Raw genomic sequence first — 18,514 nt, forward strand, 5'->3', positions numbered from 1 at the left:
AGTTATGGAAGGCGTTTCAGTAGCAGCATTTCTGAAGTGAACAGGTTCAGGAAAGTTGACTCTCATCTCTTATTCTACATACAATGTCTTTCGGCACTTGCAAGGGTTCTTCTTCTTCAACAAGGTCCACAACCATTGTAAAAAATGATCCAAAATCTCATGAGTGTGGAGATAGCAACACAACCACTCAACCAACGACATCAAAAACCATGATCATTGCATACTTGGTATCGTTGCAAGAGACCGTAAACAAACGAGGTGAAGACTTACGGGCACTTGCAATGGAGAATGGCACGCTAAGGGTTCTTGTGGTTGAGAATGAGAATCTCAAGAGGACACTTTGTTGCTAAATTGGCTTTATCTGACAAAAAGATAATTCTAAATGAATTATTGGATTTAAAGTGAGAGGGTTTTCTCGCTTGGAACACCAATAAACATAATAATTCTTAATGAATTATTGGAATTTTAAGTGAGAGGGTTTTTCTTACTGGAGACATCCAAGTACAGAGTATTTCTAGTGCGTCATTCAGAGTAATGACGGGAGCACTATGAAAGGGAATATCTGTAAGGCCATCAAGAATGGGTACTTCTGATGCGTCACATCGGATGGGTGACAGGGAGCATCGGAAAGAAGTATCCGACCATCCGGGAACGGACATCTCTGATGCGTCATAGGATGGGTGACATAGAGCATCGTGAAGGAGATTGTACCGTAAGTTCGGTAGGAAAGGGGACTAGGTGATGGGTATTCCTGATGCGTCACAAGGTGGGTGACAGGTGCATCGGAAAGGGAATATCCATAGTCATGAGGAAATTCCAAATTGTGTTAGAATTGTATACAAGGAAAAGCAAGCACTTGAATGAAGATGGGTTCAGAGGAAACTTTGAGGAAAAACGGATGCTTTCTGAAAAGGCGGGTTGCTTTTCGGGAAAGCAGTGAGGAAGTTTATGTCTGCATTGCAACTATGCATGTGATTGCATCTAGGGACGCCTTGGAAGTGCTGTGAAAGCATTATTTTTAACTTATAAGGTCTATTGAGTTTTTGGATAGATTCAGACCATTTTTAAAGGTGACCGGCCGTCCACTTCATAAGTGGGCAGCCTATGATTAGATAAAGAAGTAAAAACCAGCCAGCGATTTTTCTCTCTTTTTCTGGAAGAAGAGCCAAAAAAAAAAAAAAACGAAAAACGGCCACGATCTCTACGCGAGCAGCCAATGCTCTACTATCTTTGCCGTGGCCAGGGAGCTATAAAAGCATCACACACCCTCTCTCGGAGGGAAGACCAGTTTTCGCATGGAGGAGATGGTGCTGCAAATTTCAGCCGCAAAGAAGACGTTGCCGGTGATGCCCATGGCTGTTCCAAGTGTACCCGAATGTCGCCAGGACTCAATGCGCGAGTTCCCCCGCAAAGAAGTGCCTACGGAGCGTGTTTCCATCGCGACAAGTTGCTGTTTTTCTCTGTTTTTCAGCCCATAAACTTCGTAGATGGGGCTGATTTACGAGAAGGAACCCGAGAACACACCTCTTTTGTGTGTAGGATTGAAAGAGAGGATTTTCTCTGTAGAGATCTCTTCTGGGGAATTCCTTTTCGAGAACCGAGTTGCGTTTCGTGCATCGAGACTTTGAAGGTAACGATTTTCATGCTCTGGTCTCTAAGCATTTGTTTGTAGATTTACTTCCTCTTAGTGAGGGAGTAGGAGTAGAGGAAGGCATGAGCCTCTGCAGGAGAAAGCGCTCTGATGAACTAGAGCCAGATCAGCCCAAGGGTTTTGTACCCAAGTTTGGGAAGTAGATCCACGGATCGGAGAGAGGTAGTCTCTCGAGTTGTGATCCGGAAGTTGAGGTTCCCATGTAAGGACTTCCCGTCCAGGAAAGCTGAGTTGTTCTGCGAGAAGAGGACTCTGGAAATAGAGTCGGAAAAGAGTTGCAGGGATGCCATGCCCCGAGTCTGGAAGGTGAGATCCAGAGGCGAGAAATTTGATTCTCGAGGATTTGAAATAAGGAACGGTTTGCCCTAGGTATAGGAAGCTGAGGCTTCCAGGAACCATCAAGTCTTATTCTAGAACGAACGTGGAAATACGTTCGGTTCAAGTGCTTGTATAGACTTCACCTCAGTAATAAAGATACTATTACAGGAGGGACCAACCCATCTTCTGGTCCCCAGTATTGTGTCGATCTTCTCACTCTATCTCTCTCTCTCTCCCTCTATCTATTTCTCCCTATATCCTCTGGCTTTGGTGTTAAGTGATAAATTCTATTTATCCGAGTATATTTTATATTGCTATGCGCTCCCGTTTGTGACATACTTGCTATACAAACAACATGTTTGACGCAACTTGAAGAGGAAGTCAAGGGATATAAACGCTCTCTTGTGGACTTGAATTCTTTAAAGGAGCGCATGAGCAAAGTAGAGCATGACCATGTATTGAAAGAGGAGAAATTTGACACCATGAGCCGGGATGTATGCGACATGAAAAATGTATGCACAAACAAGTTTTGGGCTGATGTATGTGGTAGCAATGTGATTCCTAATTCCTCCCTCATGCAAGCTATGGCTCAAGCAAAGAATGTGGATGTGGAGGAGTTGAAGCAACAGGAGCGACGTTCCAAGAACATTGTTATTCGTGGAATTCTCAAAGAGAAGTTAGAGATACCTCCTTCTCTTGCCATTGTTATCGAAGATTTCTTCAAAACTCACTTTTGCATATCCGGAGTTATGGTCTATGGAGCACATAGAGTGGGTAAGCAAGGAGCTCCTCACTCGGAAGAATGGCCAATTGTATGCACCATGCTGGATGAGACCAAACGAAAGATTATCCTTGATAATAGTTGGATCTATTTAACGGATACAAAGTGTTTTGTATGTGAAGATCGCACTATTAAGCAACAAAATATGTGTCGCAAGGCAAATGAGGAAAGAGTAAGAAAAACAAGGAGATTCCTCACGAAGAAATGTGCCCAACGAGGAGGCAAGTCCCTCGAGCAATTAGGGATGCGCGACCTATGAGACCGAGTTACAATTGAAAATATGCTTTTAGAATTGCAATGGATACCCATGGAATGCGGGGGTTGGCATTGATGAACTAACAAGCAAAGCCGATGTTGTACTTCTTGTTGAAACTTCGGAGCATGATACACAAAGGATTAATGGCTTGGAGGATTACAATGTACATTCATTGATGTGGTCAAAGAATCTCAAGCAACGAAGAGGGCAAGGAGGGGTAGCATGTATGGTTAAGAAAGTACTGAAAGATTTTGGATCAATTGTGAAAGATAACAAATACAAACGTTATGTATGGCTGAAAATTATGACAACAAAAAGAGCACCCATTTTTGTAGCCGATTGCTACATTCCTCATCATGATCCCCCCTTTTATGCTTGCATGGATAGAGATCAGCCATTTTTTGACTTAGAAGAAGACACTGCTTATTTCAAAGGCGAAAGTGATGTTAGTGTATTTGGGAATATGAATGCTTGTAGAAAAACATTGCAACATGATACTCAACAATTTGATATGCCATACATTTCAAGGGAGTTGGAGGAAGTTCACTTGTATGATCGTACTTCAATGGATGAGAAAGAGCCGGATCATTATGGAAAGTTACTTTTACACATGTGTAATAACATAGGTATACTCATTGCCAATGATGTATCTTTGTGGAGTGGAACCAATGGATCTACATGTAGAAAACATAATGGGGATAGTGTGATTGACTATATGTTACTTTTCGAATCCATCATGTATCGCATAAAGAGTTTTATGTTTGGCCAATGAACCCCGGAATCAGACCATTGGACCTTATGTATTGACCTTGCATGTAGAGAAGCAACTAAGCATGATAATCTCAGCCAAAGGAAAGAGAAGTTATCACTATATATGGATTTCAAACGGGCACCAATATACGTTGAAATGGTTGAGCACAAGTTATGGATGAAAAAGCTTCAATATGATGCACCATTGGAAACTAAATGGGATGCTTTCAAGAAAGTTATTTGTTCTTGTACCGAAGAATGCTTTGCCATAAAGCATCTCCATGGTATCAACAAAGATAGATCACTCAAAAGGTGGTTTGATAAAGAATGTCAAGATGCTCGAAAGTCCTTGATAAAGCTTGATGCAACTATGGACAAAGACAACTATCAAAGTCATTTGCATACATACAAGGCATTGATTCAAAAGAAGAGAAAAAGATAGGAAGTAAAGCAACAACTTTTTCCAGTCCAAGAAAAGGTACGTGCATGTGAAAGATTTTGGAGAAACTGTGGATATGTACACACATTGTAAGCAACTATACGAGCAACCAAATGCTGAAAAAATGTCATTTTATGGTTCACTCCCATGTTTGCACTCTTTTTTTACTATTGAGGATGTATACGGTGGGCTTGAAAAGTTGGCCACTCGCAACGCGGGAGATCTTCACGGTATCAGCTGGAGATGATCAAATGGACAGGAGATTTAACACATGAGTGAATGTGTGATATGTTCAACCTTGCACTTCAACATGGTATGCCTTATGATTGGAGTACTAATTGAGTAAAGCCTTTGCATAAAGGACGGGAAATAACTACCAGACTATAATGATTGGGTCTCTTATGGCAAAGTTGTTTGGGTGCATAATGGAGATGAAATTGAGTAATTGGACTGAAGAGAATGACAAGCGTGCAAAAGGACAAGCGGGTTTTCGTCAATGCCATAGCACCATTGATCATCTTGTCACTCTTCGTGTTCTCATGGAAGAAAGTCGGTTGAAAGGCAAGCGATTGTATTATTGCTTTTGATATGATTCCACGTAACAATTTGTGGAGAAGGATGGAAAAACTCAAAGTGCCAAGTGAGTTTATGCTTGCGGTTTCTCGAATCTATGAGAAGGTGATGTGTCAATTACGCATGGGAAGAGGAATTTCAGAATTTTTGTAAGCACTATTGAGGTTAAACAAGGATGTACGTTGTCACCAACTCTCTTTGGTCTATGCATCGATCAATTAGAACAAATGGTACTTTACTTTATGCAAGAAGAAGGCATGAAGGGTCACTATTTTCAATGCGGTAATCATGCTTTTGTTGTATGCGGATGTAGTGCTTCTAGCGCACACTTTAGAAGATGCACAAAAGCTTACGGTTGGCCTTGAGAACTTTTGCTTGCATAGTGGGTTGATTGTGAATGAATCCAAAACAAAGCTTATGCTTGTGAAAACCAACCATAAGAAGAAGCTATGTATTGTGTACAACAATGAGACACTTGAATTTTTTGAGAGGTTTAAGTACCTTGGCCTTGAGATTCCATCCAATCACAAGTGGCATGAATATGCTATGCGTTATTTGAAAGCGGGAAAGAGAGCATATTATGCATTTGAGAACATGTGTAATGCGGGAAACATCAAGTTTTGGGTTCTCAAGAAGTACCTTTTTGATGCATTGGTGATACCGGTTCTTCTTTATGGAGTTGAAGTGTGGGGCAGGAGCATCTCAAAGTCTACTTGAAAAGAGTTTGAAAATGTCCAAAAGCATTTTCTTATAAACTTTCTCCAAGTTAAGACACAAACACCATATATGCTCCTACTTCTTGAGTCAGGATCTCTTCCAATTGAGGTTATGGGCATGGAAAGAGTTGTGGAGTACATGATAAAGATGCGTCAAAACCCCTCACATCGAGTTCCTACAATTGCATAGAAACAAGCAAAAAAGTTCAATAGATGCATAAAAGCAAGATCTTGAGCACGGGATGGATGCAAGACATAAAGAAGTGGTTTGGGAGATGGGAGGCATTACACTTGCTACATGATGCTTCAATTGACTCCCAAGTGAATGAAGCTTTTCTACAACGCCAATGTATTACAGCTTTGGAAAAATCCGGTGGGTCACGCTTCATACATTACAACACCCATATTGCCCCCAACTACAAAGCCATGTTCTTCGCTGAGAGAGAAAATTGTACTCACTTACATGCTTGAGCCTATACGCACTATCGCAGCCATTCGGCTTAGCTCCCATTCCCTTTTATGCGAGACAGGGCATTGGGGCAATGGAGAAGAGTCAAATCGACTGTGCACATTATGCTCACTTCAAGTTCGAGACTCGAAGTACCACACACTACTAGAGTGCTAAGCTTTTGGTAACATCCGAACTTGCTTCTCACATTTTCAGCTTGTCTATACACCTACACACTTTCCTCTCCCAGCCACAGTGTGGGCTCTCCATTGCGACTCTCATCACCACAATTTTGGAGCATCGAGAGTCACTCATCAGCCATACACATACTACATCACATGTAATTTTGGTCCCATAGGTCATATTTGACCTCCGAGGAAGATAATAAAATCTCTCTCTCTCTCTCTCTCTCTCTCTCTCTCTCTCTCTCTCTCTCTCTCTCTCTCTCTCTCTCTCTCTCTGTGCACAGCAGCAGGTAGCGGCTGCTGGTCTCAGCAAGAGGGGGGAACTCGCACGATACAGCAGGGGCAGCCCTGATCTTCTGATCTTCTCTCCCTTGCGCGACACAGGGCAGCCACAAACCATTTAGCGCCTTGAGGTAAGGGAGTAGCCCCCCAAGGGGGTTGAGGGGGGGATCCCCCCTTTGGCGAGTAGCTCTCTAACACCCCCCCCTTTTCTACATACACATCCGCACCATGACAGGGAAGCAGAAGAAGACTTTTGCTGACATCTTGACACAACCAGATCGCATCCCTCCACCAATCATAAAACCAACAGGATGGGAATCTTACCTGCTACAAGAAATGAGGAAACTTCAGAATGAACTCGGTCTTGTCAAACAAGAGCTACAAAAGAAAGAGGAACACATAGCAGACCTTCAAACAAAAGTACAAGAATTGACAACAAAGCAAACAGCAATGGAAGAATTCCCACCAAAGGTTGAAGAAGACCAATCTACAGCTAAGGTAACTCCACAAAGCTTCTCTGATGAAGTTTTGTCTGTTATTAAAGAGTACAGAGCATAGAAAGACATATTCGAATTGGAGGTCTTCCCGATGGGTGGGACACGCAAAGGCATGAAGATGAACAAGATGAATCTGAATACACTGTAGAGACAGATACACTGACTAAACGATTGTCTCGGGGGGTCCCCTTCATCGATTTGGGAGAGCCAATGCATGTGGAAGTAAAAGGGAAACAGGCAAAGGGTTTCTACTATGATCTGAAAGAAAAGATAGCAATCATGAAGCAGACAAGGTCATTAAAAGGTACATCTATTTGGCTATCAAATGATCTGACACCTACCCAACTAAAGAACAGATCAGCAGAACTAGAAAAAGTAAGAGAAGCAAGGAAAAAGGGGAAGTGGGCAGTCTATAGAGGAGGAAGAGCCATCATTAAAGACTTTGTCAACAAATCACCTCAAGAACAGGAGACTAAAGAAACCATGTAACCAAAGATGTATTCTGATCTGTCCTATAGGTCAGCTTTGGCCTCAACAGGACGTTAATATCTCTCTCTCTCTCTCTCTCTCTCTCTCTCTCTCTCTCTCTCTCTCTCTCTCTCTCTCTCTCTCTCTCTCTCTCTCTCTCTCTCTCTCTCTCTCTCTCTCAACGTTCCCAAATCTTCACGCTTTCTCTGCGCTGCTTAGTTTTCTGAATCACGTCGAAACGTTAATGGAATAAGTTCTTTAAACTCACCACCCATCCAATTTATTCCCCTTTTGAGAGTAGTTGGCCTTGTCCATACCTTGCCCTCTCTCCTTTGAGAATAGCCCCCGAGCTTGGCCTTGGACATTTGTACCCCTCGCCACTTATGCCTAGTCATGGACGAGCTCAACCACCTTGGTCGGCCCTTAAATTCTCCGTCTTCTCTCCTCCTCCAGAAAGATCATCGTCCTCAATGATCAAAATACGGAATTGTTTATGCACAAAATATTTTGGCTCCCACATAGCCTTTGTAAGTGGAGGATCTTTCCAGGGAACTAGAAATTCTTGGATAACATTATTTATTAACCGTTTCTATCTTCAATCTATTATCTTTTGTGGACTATGATCAAGATGTCCTACCTCTTGTAAGGTAGCAATACCATCCTTTACATATCCTCCAAGATTTCATTCACCCTTTCTGTTTGGCCATTAGTCTCTTAATGATTGCCACTATTCGTATTGAGAGTGGCATCCAATTTGGTACACAATTGGTGGCAAAAATTTCCTGTGAGCTTTTGATCTCTAACAGATAAGTAATCCATGCAATATGAAAAAAAAAAATCGAGGACTTGTGGAGCTTCCACGGTCACGATCGTAGATGTAAAATGAGCCATCTTACTCGAAGATCAACCACTACCAAAATAAAATCCTTCCCTTGTGGAGTTCCTGATAGGGTTATTATAAAATCCATAGAAATTCTTTGCCCATTAGATTCCAAAATTTGTAAAGGTTGTAATACCCTAATCGCCTTAACTATTTATACCTGTAAACCGCTCGCTTGAGAGTAGGCCACCAAAATTTTATGTTTACTAGCTGGAAAGTCTTATCTATGTCATGATGGTCCGCACAAGGATTATCATGACAATCATGCAAAACTTTTGCTCTTAGTTCCCGTGCACAAAAAACATAAAGCTTCCTTTTTCGTTCAAGAAATCCGGTCTCCAGTAAGTTCATTGATGGGCTTGGTTTATAATGACTGAATAAAACAAGACATCGTCGAGATATAGTGATTTTGGATCGATCCTAGACCTTATCGATTCCAAATAGGAGTCTTCTAGCCATGCTTTATTTATTTCTTGAAACAAAGTCCTCTTCAAAATACTAAAACTCATGTATGCATAATCGGTGATCATGCATCAATTGCTCACTGGTCCTCCAGCTTGCTCTTAGAGCGCGAGGGCTTTGCAAGCTGTCTCGGATTCCATTTCGGAATCTCTTGAGTGTAGGCTGAAGCCTCCTTGCTCATATCTCAAAGGTAGAGTACCTGCAAAATATAAACACAGTAGCAAACATTGGTAGAGCTCATATACAGATCATCATTTGCTGCTCCTGACACGGAAAGAAACCTCCAATGCAAGCTCCTCGCGTGAACTTGCTGTTCCGTTGTGGTAGAAACTCCTCAGCGCTTTCTCACAGCAGGGATGCCTTGTTTCTGGGACAATAGATGCTAGAATTGGGGGTGCCAGCTTTGCTTTTATAGGCTCTTGGAACCGGCAGGAATAGAGCAAGTAGGGGAGTTCCTTGCTTTTTTTGGTTGTGTGTGTGCACGCACGCACGCACTCTGTGTGTGTGTGTGTGTGTGTGTGTGTTCGCTTTTGGGAATCCCTTAAGAAGCCTCTCCTTTTCATGATAAATCATGCTTGGACCACGCAATCTTTGCCGCAATCGTGGAAAGGAGGACTGGTCACAATGTTGCCTAAGCAAGCATTGTGTGAATAATTCTCACACTGGTGTCCAATAGCGCTTATGCCGGTTGTTTACAAATTGTTGTCGAAAATGATAGCTACATGTGTTTCTGACCATTTGTTTTCTGGCATATATCTCCAGCTCAGTATGGATTTATCCCCCGCTGGCAAATTATGGATAATACTGGTTGAAGACAATCGAATTTGCGATTGGCTCTACGTTGGTTCTTGCGATTGGCTCTACGTTGGTTCTTTCGATATCTGCAAAGAAAATGTACTATCATTTGTAGTCATCTTCCTGGATCAAAGAACACTGTAACAAGGTATGGAATATGAATAAGAGTGTTACTTGGTGGCGGAGTAAAGTTATGAAAGTGTGGCATGTTAAGCTACCTCTCAAGGAACGATTGTTTATGTGGAGATGTATTGTTGGGGTTCTCCCCACTGGCAAATTATTGCGCTCTGAAGAGATGCGTTCGCTGTGGTGCAGGCATTGAGAATATTCCACATCTATTGGGTCTTGTTCTCGTATGCGATAGTTTGTGGATAACATCTCTTCAGCTCTTCGCTCGCGTTCCCCTGGCCTACAATTTGGTACATTTTTCTGGATCTTTGTAGTGCTTTCACCTTTGCTTCGGTCGTATGCATACTTTTTCGGCTGGGTTAGATTCTCGGTACTATGGACAGTGTGGAGAGCACAGAATTCCCTCATGTTTCAGTAGATTCAAGTGGAATATGTTTCTTTCTTCAAGATATCTCTTAGACAGTCTCTTCAAGTTGCCTATGACTTGGACGAGCTCCTTGTTAACCATTACCAGCTCTATTTTGACTGCTTTTGAGTTGCAGTTTGTAATACTTTCTATGGGTTTTCCTCGCTTTGAGGTTTCTCATTTGTAATTCAATCTGACATTACAAAAAAAGAAATTGTGTATGTGGGGGGAGAGGGTCGATTCATGCAAGATCTAGCCAGAAACAAGGTACGCCCTGCTTTTGGCCTCTTTTTTAAAAAAGCGAATAGCTGCCCACTTGTTAATGGGCAGCTAGCCACCTTTTAAAAAGGTATGAACCTGTTCATAACTCAATAAAAACTTATGAGCTGACAACTATGCTTTCACAAACACACCCCACACGTCCCCGGATGTAGTCTAATGCTGCGCAGATGCCATGCAAACTTAGACCTCTTTAAGGCAAAGCATTTGCTTTTCCGGAAAGCACTCAAAAAGCACGTGATTTTCCGAAAGCACCTGCATTTCCTCAAAGCTTCTCAGATTCCATCTTCATTCAAGTGCTTGCATCTTACGTGTAACTCATACTTAGTTGGGATTTCCTCCACTGGACGGACTCTCGCCTAGGTGGTGACACGTGGCTGTGATACGGGTGGTAGTCTAGTGGACACCGTGGGCAGATCATCACCACCACAGTCTGGAGAAAACTTAGTTGGACTGGGATATTTTGCTAGCCGTTGGTGGCTCTTCATGATTGTATATATCGTCGTAGTTTCATCTACTTTCTATGGTCTAGCGTCTTGAGTCTTGTGTCTTGTGTACACACCGCACATGTGCACTCGCCCTGCACATTGGAGCCTTGACACCCCCATTGTACCCGAGAGTCTTGGGCTGGCAGCCAAAGTCTTTATAGGTTCCATGAGTTAGTCAAGCTCCATGGTGTTCTGAGTCTATTGTTGTGTCTTTGAGTTGCTCGTTTCATTGTTGTGTTGTGTTTTCTTTCTGTTAGAGTGAGGTTTCACGTATATTGCACCGAGGAGCACCCACTGTATCAACTGAAGTCTCCCTCCACTCCACTAAGCTTACAGGGTTGAGGAGCTAGCTGGCTCAACCCCTCGCCTGGTCTAGTCTGCTTGTGTGGTCCAGCATGATCTAGACCAGATTTGCCCTCGCTAGTCCATCTTCGTCTCATTCACCTTGGTTTAGCTGGTCTAGTCTCTCTCTGTCTAGCAAGAAGTTTCCGACTTTCAGAGGACTCTCCACAAAGGATGCAGATGATTATGCTAGGAGATTTGTTTCCCTCTGCAGGGATCGTGGCCTCAACAAAGAAGACACCTCCCTTGTGGTCTTCCTGTCAACCTTGGATGGCTTAATAGATAAATGGTATAGTCAGTTTGCTGAGAACCACTTTACTACTTTGGCAACACTAAGGCAACAGTTCTATGAAGCTTTCAGACCAGGTGACTTCCAAGAGAAGGTTCTAGATGAGTTGGCAAACCTAGTGCTCCAACCAAATGAGACTTTTGCAGAACTCATGACAAGTACAGTCTCTGGTCGCCAAGCTTCCCTAGCAACTAGGAGAATTTATGGTCAAGAAGTGGGTGGAGAAGGCTCTCCCCAAGACTTCTCAGCAAAAACTCCAAGAGAGTCTCCGAAGTCACTTTGGAGGAGTTTGTTGCTGCTGCTACTAGGATAGAAGGAGCAAGGAAGCTATTCAATGACCCTCCTCAGGTACAATTTGCCTAAATACTCTTGGAAAGTGCATCCGACCCCTTTACTTCTTTACGCAAGGAACTAGAAGCACTGAAGTTACAACGAGCTCTTGAAGAGGAGAGATCCTTCTGTCTTCGACATCCTACTGTCTTCGACAGGAGAAGCCTCCACATCAAAAGGCTTTGGACTAGATCAAGCGGGAGCTAGAAGAGCTCAAGGCTCAGCAGGAATCTAAGGTTGTGGTCTGGACCAGTAGCTCATGTCGCTCTCCGGGGCACCCTCCACATGAATGCCCTCTTCAGGCTTATTGCCACCTGTGTGAAAAATCTGGACATGAAGACAAGGATTGCTACTACTTAAAGGGATTGCGGAAACTACAGTAGAGCCTTGCTCCTACTCTTCAACAAGGGTTAGCAATTGCATCAAACATGGTTTCCCAATATGGACATCCAAACTACATGCCATCTTAAATGACTACACCCCCTATGCAAGGTGTGCAGAGCAATTTTCCATCTCATATCTTTTATCATGCTAATGCTCCCTCAGCCCCGTATAGCTTCTACATCTCATCCTCCACCTCCATGCAGCAGGAGCAGAGACCACCTTGTCTCCCAACTCGCCCGTCCAATCAGCCCATTTTGTGCTACAGATGCGGGGAATATGGGCATTACCAAAGCAAATGTCCCCTACCCGAAGGGTCTCCTCCTTACCATCATTCTTTGAGGCTAAAAATCACTACAGTAAGGATTGTCCCAAGCAACAGGCATCCACGTCTTCAACCAACCAGAGTTCACGTTTCCAAAGATCAACTTAATAGCAGTGAGCACCATCTCCTAGTCGTCACATGCTACTCATGTGGTTAACCCTCAGAACAAGCTGCAACAGATGGAGGAGCCCGTTGGTGTCCTCACTTAAGCACAAAGGGCAGCCCTCAGCTTCAATCTTCCGTCCAACTCTTCCATCCCCAATTTCACAACCTAGTCTACCATCCATTGGTGCTAAAGGCCAACCTACCTCCATGCTATCTTGATATTGATGGGGCGTTCTTGGAAGCAGTGGCTGACTTACAGCAGATCACGGTACCAAAGAAGGCCTTGGTCAAAAGAGAAAAGCTTACAAGAGAGACTATCTTGAAGAATACCTTTCAACAAGTTTCACTCTACGACATGCTCCGGCTAGATGCAAATCTTCGAAGTGACACCCTTACACCCTCTGCAGGTACAGGACTATGGTTTGTCTTCCCCAAGTTGAGGGCGGCTTTCCTTCACTCATCGATAGACCATGGTTGCGGCACACTAAAGCACTACATGATTGGGGAAATGAAGCAATATGGATACATACTCCTGGCTCCCCAATGAAATCCATTCAACTTGAAGGAGGTATGGATCTAGCAGTGCATCATAGTTCTTTGTCAGTGGATTCCAACGCCAAACTGGAACAACCTACCCCACCTGACAGGTCAGAGGAGGACTTGCTTGAAACTACAAAGTCTATGCTTGTTATGTGGTTTCTATTCAATCTTTTCCCGAGGATACGCCATCTCCCACTGCCCTTACAATAGCCGGGCCCAGTGTGCTTCCTAGCCCAGAAACAAGTGTTGAGGTCATGGTAGTTCTTGAATCAAATGCTCCTATTGTCAAGGCCTATGGACTTGGTGAGCCTATCAAAGATTCAAATGAGGTAATAAATCTCCTTTACAAGAGTTCCCCAACTCTCAACCTCCTCTATGTCTGACTCCCCGACCAAGGCAAAGCTCTCTTTTGTGTCTGATGGAATCCCCTTCATTCTTTCAAAAGAATGAAGAATATGCTAATTTCAATATTGATCATACGCCATTCTTGATGTCTCAAAACTCTTTATCTTCTGACGCATCCTCGCCAGCAACACCTCCTGAGCCTGTCAAGGAAGTCAATCTTGGGGACCCTGACAACCCTCAACCCATTTATATAGCGGCTTGGCTGTGGGAATCCGGTACTACTCAACCAGGTAGTTTCTTTTATGCACCCTTTCAAGGATGTTTTTGCCAGGTCTTACAAAGATTTGGAAGGAATCCCACCAAAACCGAGTGTCCACACTATCCCTCTGGTCGAGGGGGCTAAGCCAGTCAGGCGGTGCATACAAGCTGAACCCGAAGTATGCAAAAGCTATCAAGCTGGAGCTAGAGAAAATGCAAGAAGCAGGGATCATTGTGCCTATGGAGCATTCTGAGTGACTGTCACCCATGGTCATCGCGCCTAAGAAGCAATCCAAAAAAACGCGTATGCATCGACTACCGCGCTCTGAACAAGGTGACAATCCCGGATGGTTTTCCAACACCTTTCATCGAGGATGTGGCGGGGCACATACGTTACAATTTCATGGATGGGTTCAGTGGCTACAATCAGTTGAGCATTCATCTTGCGGACCAGATCGAGACCGCATTTGCGACTCCACGATGGGGTATACTTATTTATGCAAGAATGTCCTTTGGGTTTAAAAAAGCCCCTCCTCCTTTCAATCGTAGAGTATACATCATCTTTTATCCTCTGCTCACTGATCATCTTCGAATCTTCATGGATGATTTTTTGATATTCTCCGGCGCTCAGTGTTCCACCCCAATGGAAAATTTGGAGGAGCATCTAGCTCGAGCTCTCTTCTTAAAGTGCCAGGAGGCATGCCTTAAGCTCAATCCCAGCAAGTGCCACTTTTCGGTCATGAAGGTTACGCTTTTGGGTCATGTGGTGTCTGCTAAAGGAATAGCTTCTGACCCTGATAAAATTGTGGCAATTCTCAGGTTGCTCCCCCAATCAACCCCAAGGGTGTTCAGAGCTTTGTAGGCCACACAGGTTATCGTCGTAGGTTCATCCGTATGTATGCTGATGTTGCCCAACCCCTGACTTGCTTGACTAGTGCCACTATACCGTTTCATTGGTCCAAAGCTGAGGCCCAAGCTTTCGCGTACTTATAAAAGCGCCTCACTGAGGCACCCATTTTAGTTTCCCTAGATTGATCTCTTACTTTCCATGTACATACAGATGCTAGTCACACTGCTGTGGGTGTTTCTCTAACTCAACCTAGCAAGGACTTCAACTTGGATCGCCCCATTTATTATGCAAGTCGCTTGCTCACTAAAGCTGAGCGCAACTACAGCACAACAAAGAGGGAAGGTTTGGCTATTGTTTATACCCTACAAAAATTTTGACATTATTTATTAGGGATTCAATTCACCATTATTACTGATCATCATGCTCTACGTTATCGGTGGCTACTTCTATTCCAGGTCAAGGCAAGCGTCACTTCATGGCCGACCACCTCTCTCGCATACAAAGAGGTGAAGAAGCTACAGGTGCTGATGAACTTCCCCAATACCAATCTCTTTAAAGTGGACACAACCCTGGAATGGTATGGCAATGTGCTGTATTTGTTGTCCACTAGCTTGTACCCAAAGAATGCATCTTCCTTGCAAGAAAGAAGACTATTGTTGAAGTCTAAACCATTCACTATGATTGGAGGTCAGCTCTACAAATCTGGGATGTTTTGCGTTGTTATGTCTCCTCTCATGAAATCAAACATATTTTAGAAGAAGCTCACAGTGGTCCAAATGGAGTTCATTACCCTGGTCATATCACAACACATAAAATTATTTTATGGTGGCCATATGTCTTTAGGGATGCAATTGCTTATGTGAAGGCTTGTGACATCTGTTGACGTTGTGGAGCAGGCAGTTCAATCATCCTTTATATGTCTCAATGGCATGGTTGCCGTTTTAACGGTGGGGTTTAGATTTTGTTGGTTCATTTTCTCCCCTTGCTCAACCACGCAATCGCTTCTGGTCGCATTGATTATGCCATCAAATGGGCAGAGGCTACCAGTGCCTACACAGGTAATACAGTGGCTAAGTTTTTGTATGAGAATATCTTATGTAGGTTTGGGTGCCCCCTCAAGATTACCAGTGATCACGGCAGTCTGATCTCGACACTACTGACTAACTACAAGATCTTTCATCGCAAGTCTTGCTCATACTACCCCAGAGTCAATTGGCAAGCAAAGAGCACTAACAAGGTTCTCATTGCGCTCCTTCGAAAAGTGTGCCATTTGCACCCAGCGTCATGGGCTCACGCAATCCTCGGCACTCTCTAGGCATATCACACTTCTTTCAAAGCAACGACCACTCACACCCTTTTTCAACTCGGATTTGAAGCCATTGCCCCTTTTCGAATTCAACTCAGGATCCCTAGGGTAGGCAGTTTTTGTATTGATTGTGACGTGGAGTCTGCCCATATCTCTGGTCTCTCCATGCTTGAAGAAAGTAGATTGTTAGCTTCCGGTGCCCTCCATGCAGAGAAACTCCGTCACAAAGTGTGGCATGATGGTCATCTTCGTAAGCCAAAATCATGCAAGGGTCCTTGGTGCTGCTCTATCAAGCGCGATATTAGAAAAAAGCAAAGAAGTTGGTCCCCGCTTGGCAAGGGCCATACAGAGTGCAATAAATTTTACAAGGAGCGATGCAATTAGCCACTCTAGATGGTCCTTTGCTGCTTGTAAGTGGATGTCACAAGACGGGCACCACGTGCCAATAGAAAAGAATAGACTGAACAGACTTTTAGCACTTCAATAACAATTGGACTGATAGAGAGAGAGAGAGAGATGACACGCGACACGGAGTGGCGGAATTCCACCCCAGAGAGTATTGGCCCCAAACCTTGGCGCCCCTTTCGGTATTTCTTTATATTGCATCAATACTGTACAAGTCGGTACTCCAGACTCTGCACCTTCTCCAAAAAGCATGCCAAAGAATAAGCCCTTAGCACATATTTAAGGGCCCTAGGCCCCAAAAGTATTTACATAGCCTTCAAAACTCAAAAGCTTCTGGTCCAAAAGCAACGCCAAAAAGCTGCCAGCACGATTTGCGGAATTCCGTACAACTGCCACGTCAGAGTCAGCGCAAAATGCGGAGCGTCCGTACAGCTGCCACGTCGTCAGGGCCCCATCGGATGGGGTTCCCATAAGTTGGTAGGACTTCTTCTTCTGCTACTTATTCTTCTTCGGGTTTAGGCCCCTCAGCCGGCATCTGTAAGTTGGCTCCATTCCTTTGACACGTCAGCAGTTTGTGACATTCCCCCTTCTTGAAAGAAAGTAATCGTCTGCAATTACAGCATAAGACCCTTTTCCAAGAGGTATTTCACTTGGTTCATAATCTTTGCATTCAGGGCTCGACTCACACGGAAAGGTGGCCGGTTCGGTGGTGTGATTCCATGTATCAGATCAACAGTGTGATCCTCAAACGAGATGGTGGCAACTCGCCTGGCAGGCCCTCAGAGAAACAATCAGCATGTGTGGCGAAAATCTTGGCGTTTTTTTTCGAGGTCAAAACATATTCGACCTGCAATCATTTCAGTTCTCTCCAGAAATTGAGTAAAGAAACTAAATTTCATCAAGTACAATCTCTTTGCCCTTCATTTGTCAAAGTCACTTTCTCAACCCGATAGTCAACCACGGCGTTGTTCTTGTAGATGAAGCCTATGGTGGGTGGTGCCGTGTAGCCATGGCAAGGTGTAGGTGCAACAGAGAAACGACAGCGAGAGAGGAGAGAGATTCGATACTCAACAGGAAAACCACGCTATGATAGATTGATTAAAAGCCTCTTTACATATAAAGGGTGAACTTGCCATGCACATTGCAAAGTCCATGCAAATTGAACTGCCTGCTATAGGCTGTGCCCACGGGCTTGACATACCTGACAGTTCTTGTGGTACCAAGGGATTTCGAGGAGGACGTCACAACCTTCCTAAGGGCATTACGTAGAAGTCCTCGTGCCCTAAATACCCCTGACATTGCAAACGAAGTTTGCCAATGATCGATGTAATGGCAACATCTCGCCCGGGTACTGCTAGAACTGCCTCCGCTTGTGGCCTCAGCGTGTTGGGCATCATTCCAAATCGAGCCGCCAATTCAAGTGAAAAAAAGTTGGCCTTGGCTCCTCCATCAAAGAAAATGAGGGCTTCTTGATATTTTTTATCTGGTTCGGTTCGGGCTCCACACAATGTGGTACAAGTTCTTTTTTCATCTGCCACGTTCCTCAACTGCTCTCGAACTCTCTGGTCTGTCTTCATTCTATTCTTGCTATGCCTTTTTAGGGCACTTCGCAAAGATGTGTCCATGTTCCCCACATCCAAAACACTTCCCTTCTTTGATGTAACTGGCCCTCTCTCGAAGAGTGAGCCGGGGTCGTGTATCCTTGTCTTTATTTTCTTGGAAACTCTTTCTCTTTCATTGTTAGCAGTCTGTTGGGTTCTCTAAGTCAAGATCTCATTCGTGGGGTAAGTCAAGTTTCCCGAATGTATCGCAAAACCTCGTTTCGCATGATCCATCAATTCTTGAATAGAATTTGACTTTTGTTCTTGGCAGTAATCTCGGATCTTTGTAGAAAGTCTGCAGCAAGCAAAACCTCTCAATCTGTTCCTTAAACGAGACCTTCTTCAATGAAGAGGTTGGTAGAAAAGAGTTCCAAAATCTCTCGCAATAAGCGTCGAGAGAATCTCCCTTGATCATCTGAAGATGATTCCAAGCGGTTCGTATATCTCATTCATACTCCCGAGTCAGCCAAGAAGAAATAAACAGCCTTTTGAATTTCAACCATTTAACTGGAGCTTCCTGCCTCAGAAGAAGAGTGGACCACCATGTTCGAGCATTTCCCTTGAAGAAAGATGCAGCCCTCCTAATCTTGGAGTGCTCTGAGTAATGCCTTCCAGAGAAAGCCATGTCAAACTG

General features: G+C 43.9%; 3 protein-coding genes across 6 annotated transcripts in view; 2 read left to right on the forward strand and 1 right to left on the reverse strand.

Moving 5' to 3' along the window:
• The window catches only part of LOC147461895 (pentatricopeptide repeat-containing protein At3g12770-like), a 141,801-nt gene that overhangs the window by 110,455 nt on the left and 12,832 nt on the right, over positions 1-18,514 (forward strand). The window lies entirely within an intron of this gene.
• The window catches only part of LOC147461896 (transcriptional activator DEMETER-like), an 81,182-nt gene that overhangs the window by 46,078 nt on the left and 16,590 nt on the right, over positions 1-18,514 (reverse strand). The gene's annotated exons all lie outside the window — the stretch shown is intronic.
• On the forward strand, positions 5-7,385 carry LOC147461897 (uncharacterized). Its single transcript, XM_086509655.1, has 3 exons — positions 5-13; positions 6,643-6,870; positions 7,047-7,385. Exons 1-3 carry the CDS (start codon positions 5-7, stop codon positions 7,383-7,385), a joined length of 576 nt encoding a protein of 191 aa, XP_086365781.1.

The sequence above is a fragment of the Adiantum capillus-veneris genome, chromosome 3, assembly GCF_014529385.1.
Source record: "Adiantum capillus-veneris isolate H3 chromosome 3, ASM1452938v2, whole genome shotgun sequence".
NCBI classification, from domain to species: Eukaryota; Viridiplantae; Streptophyta; class Polypodiopsida; order Polypodiales; family Pteridaceae; genus Adiantum; species Adiantum capillus-veneris.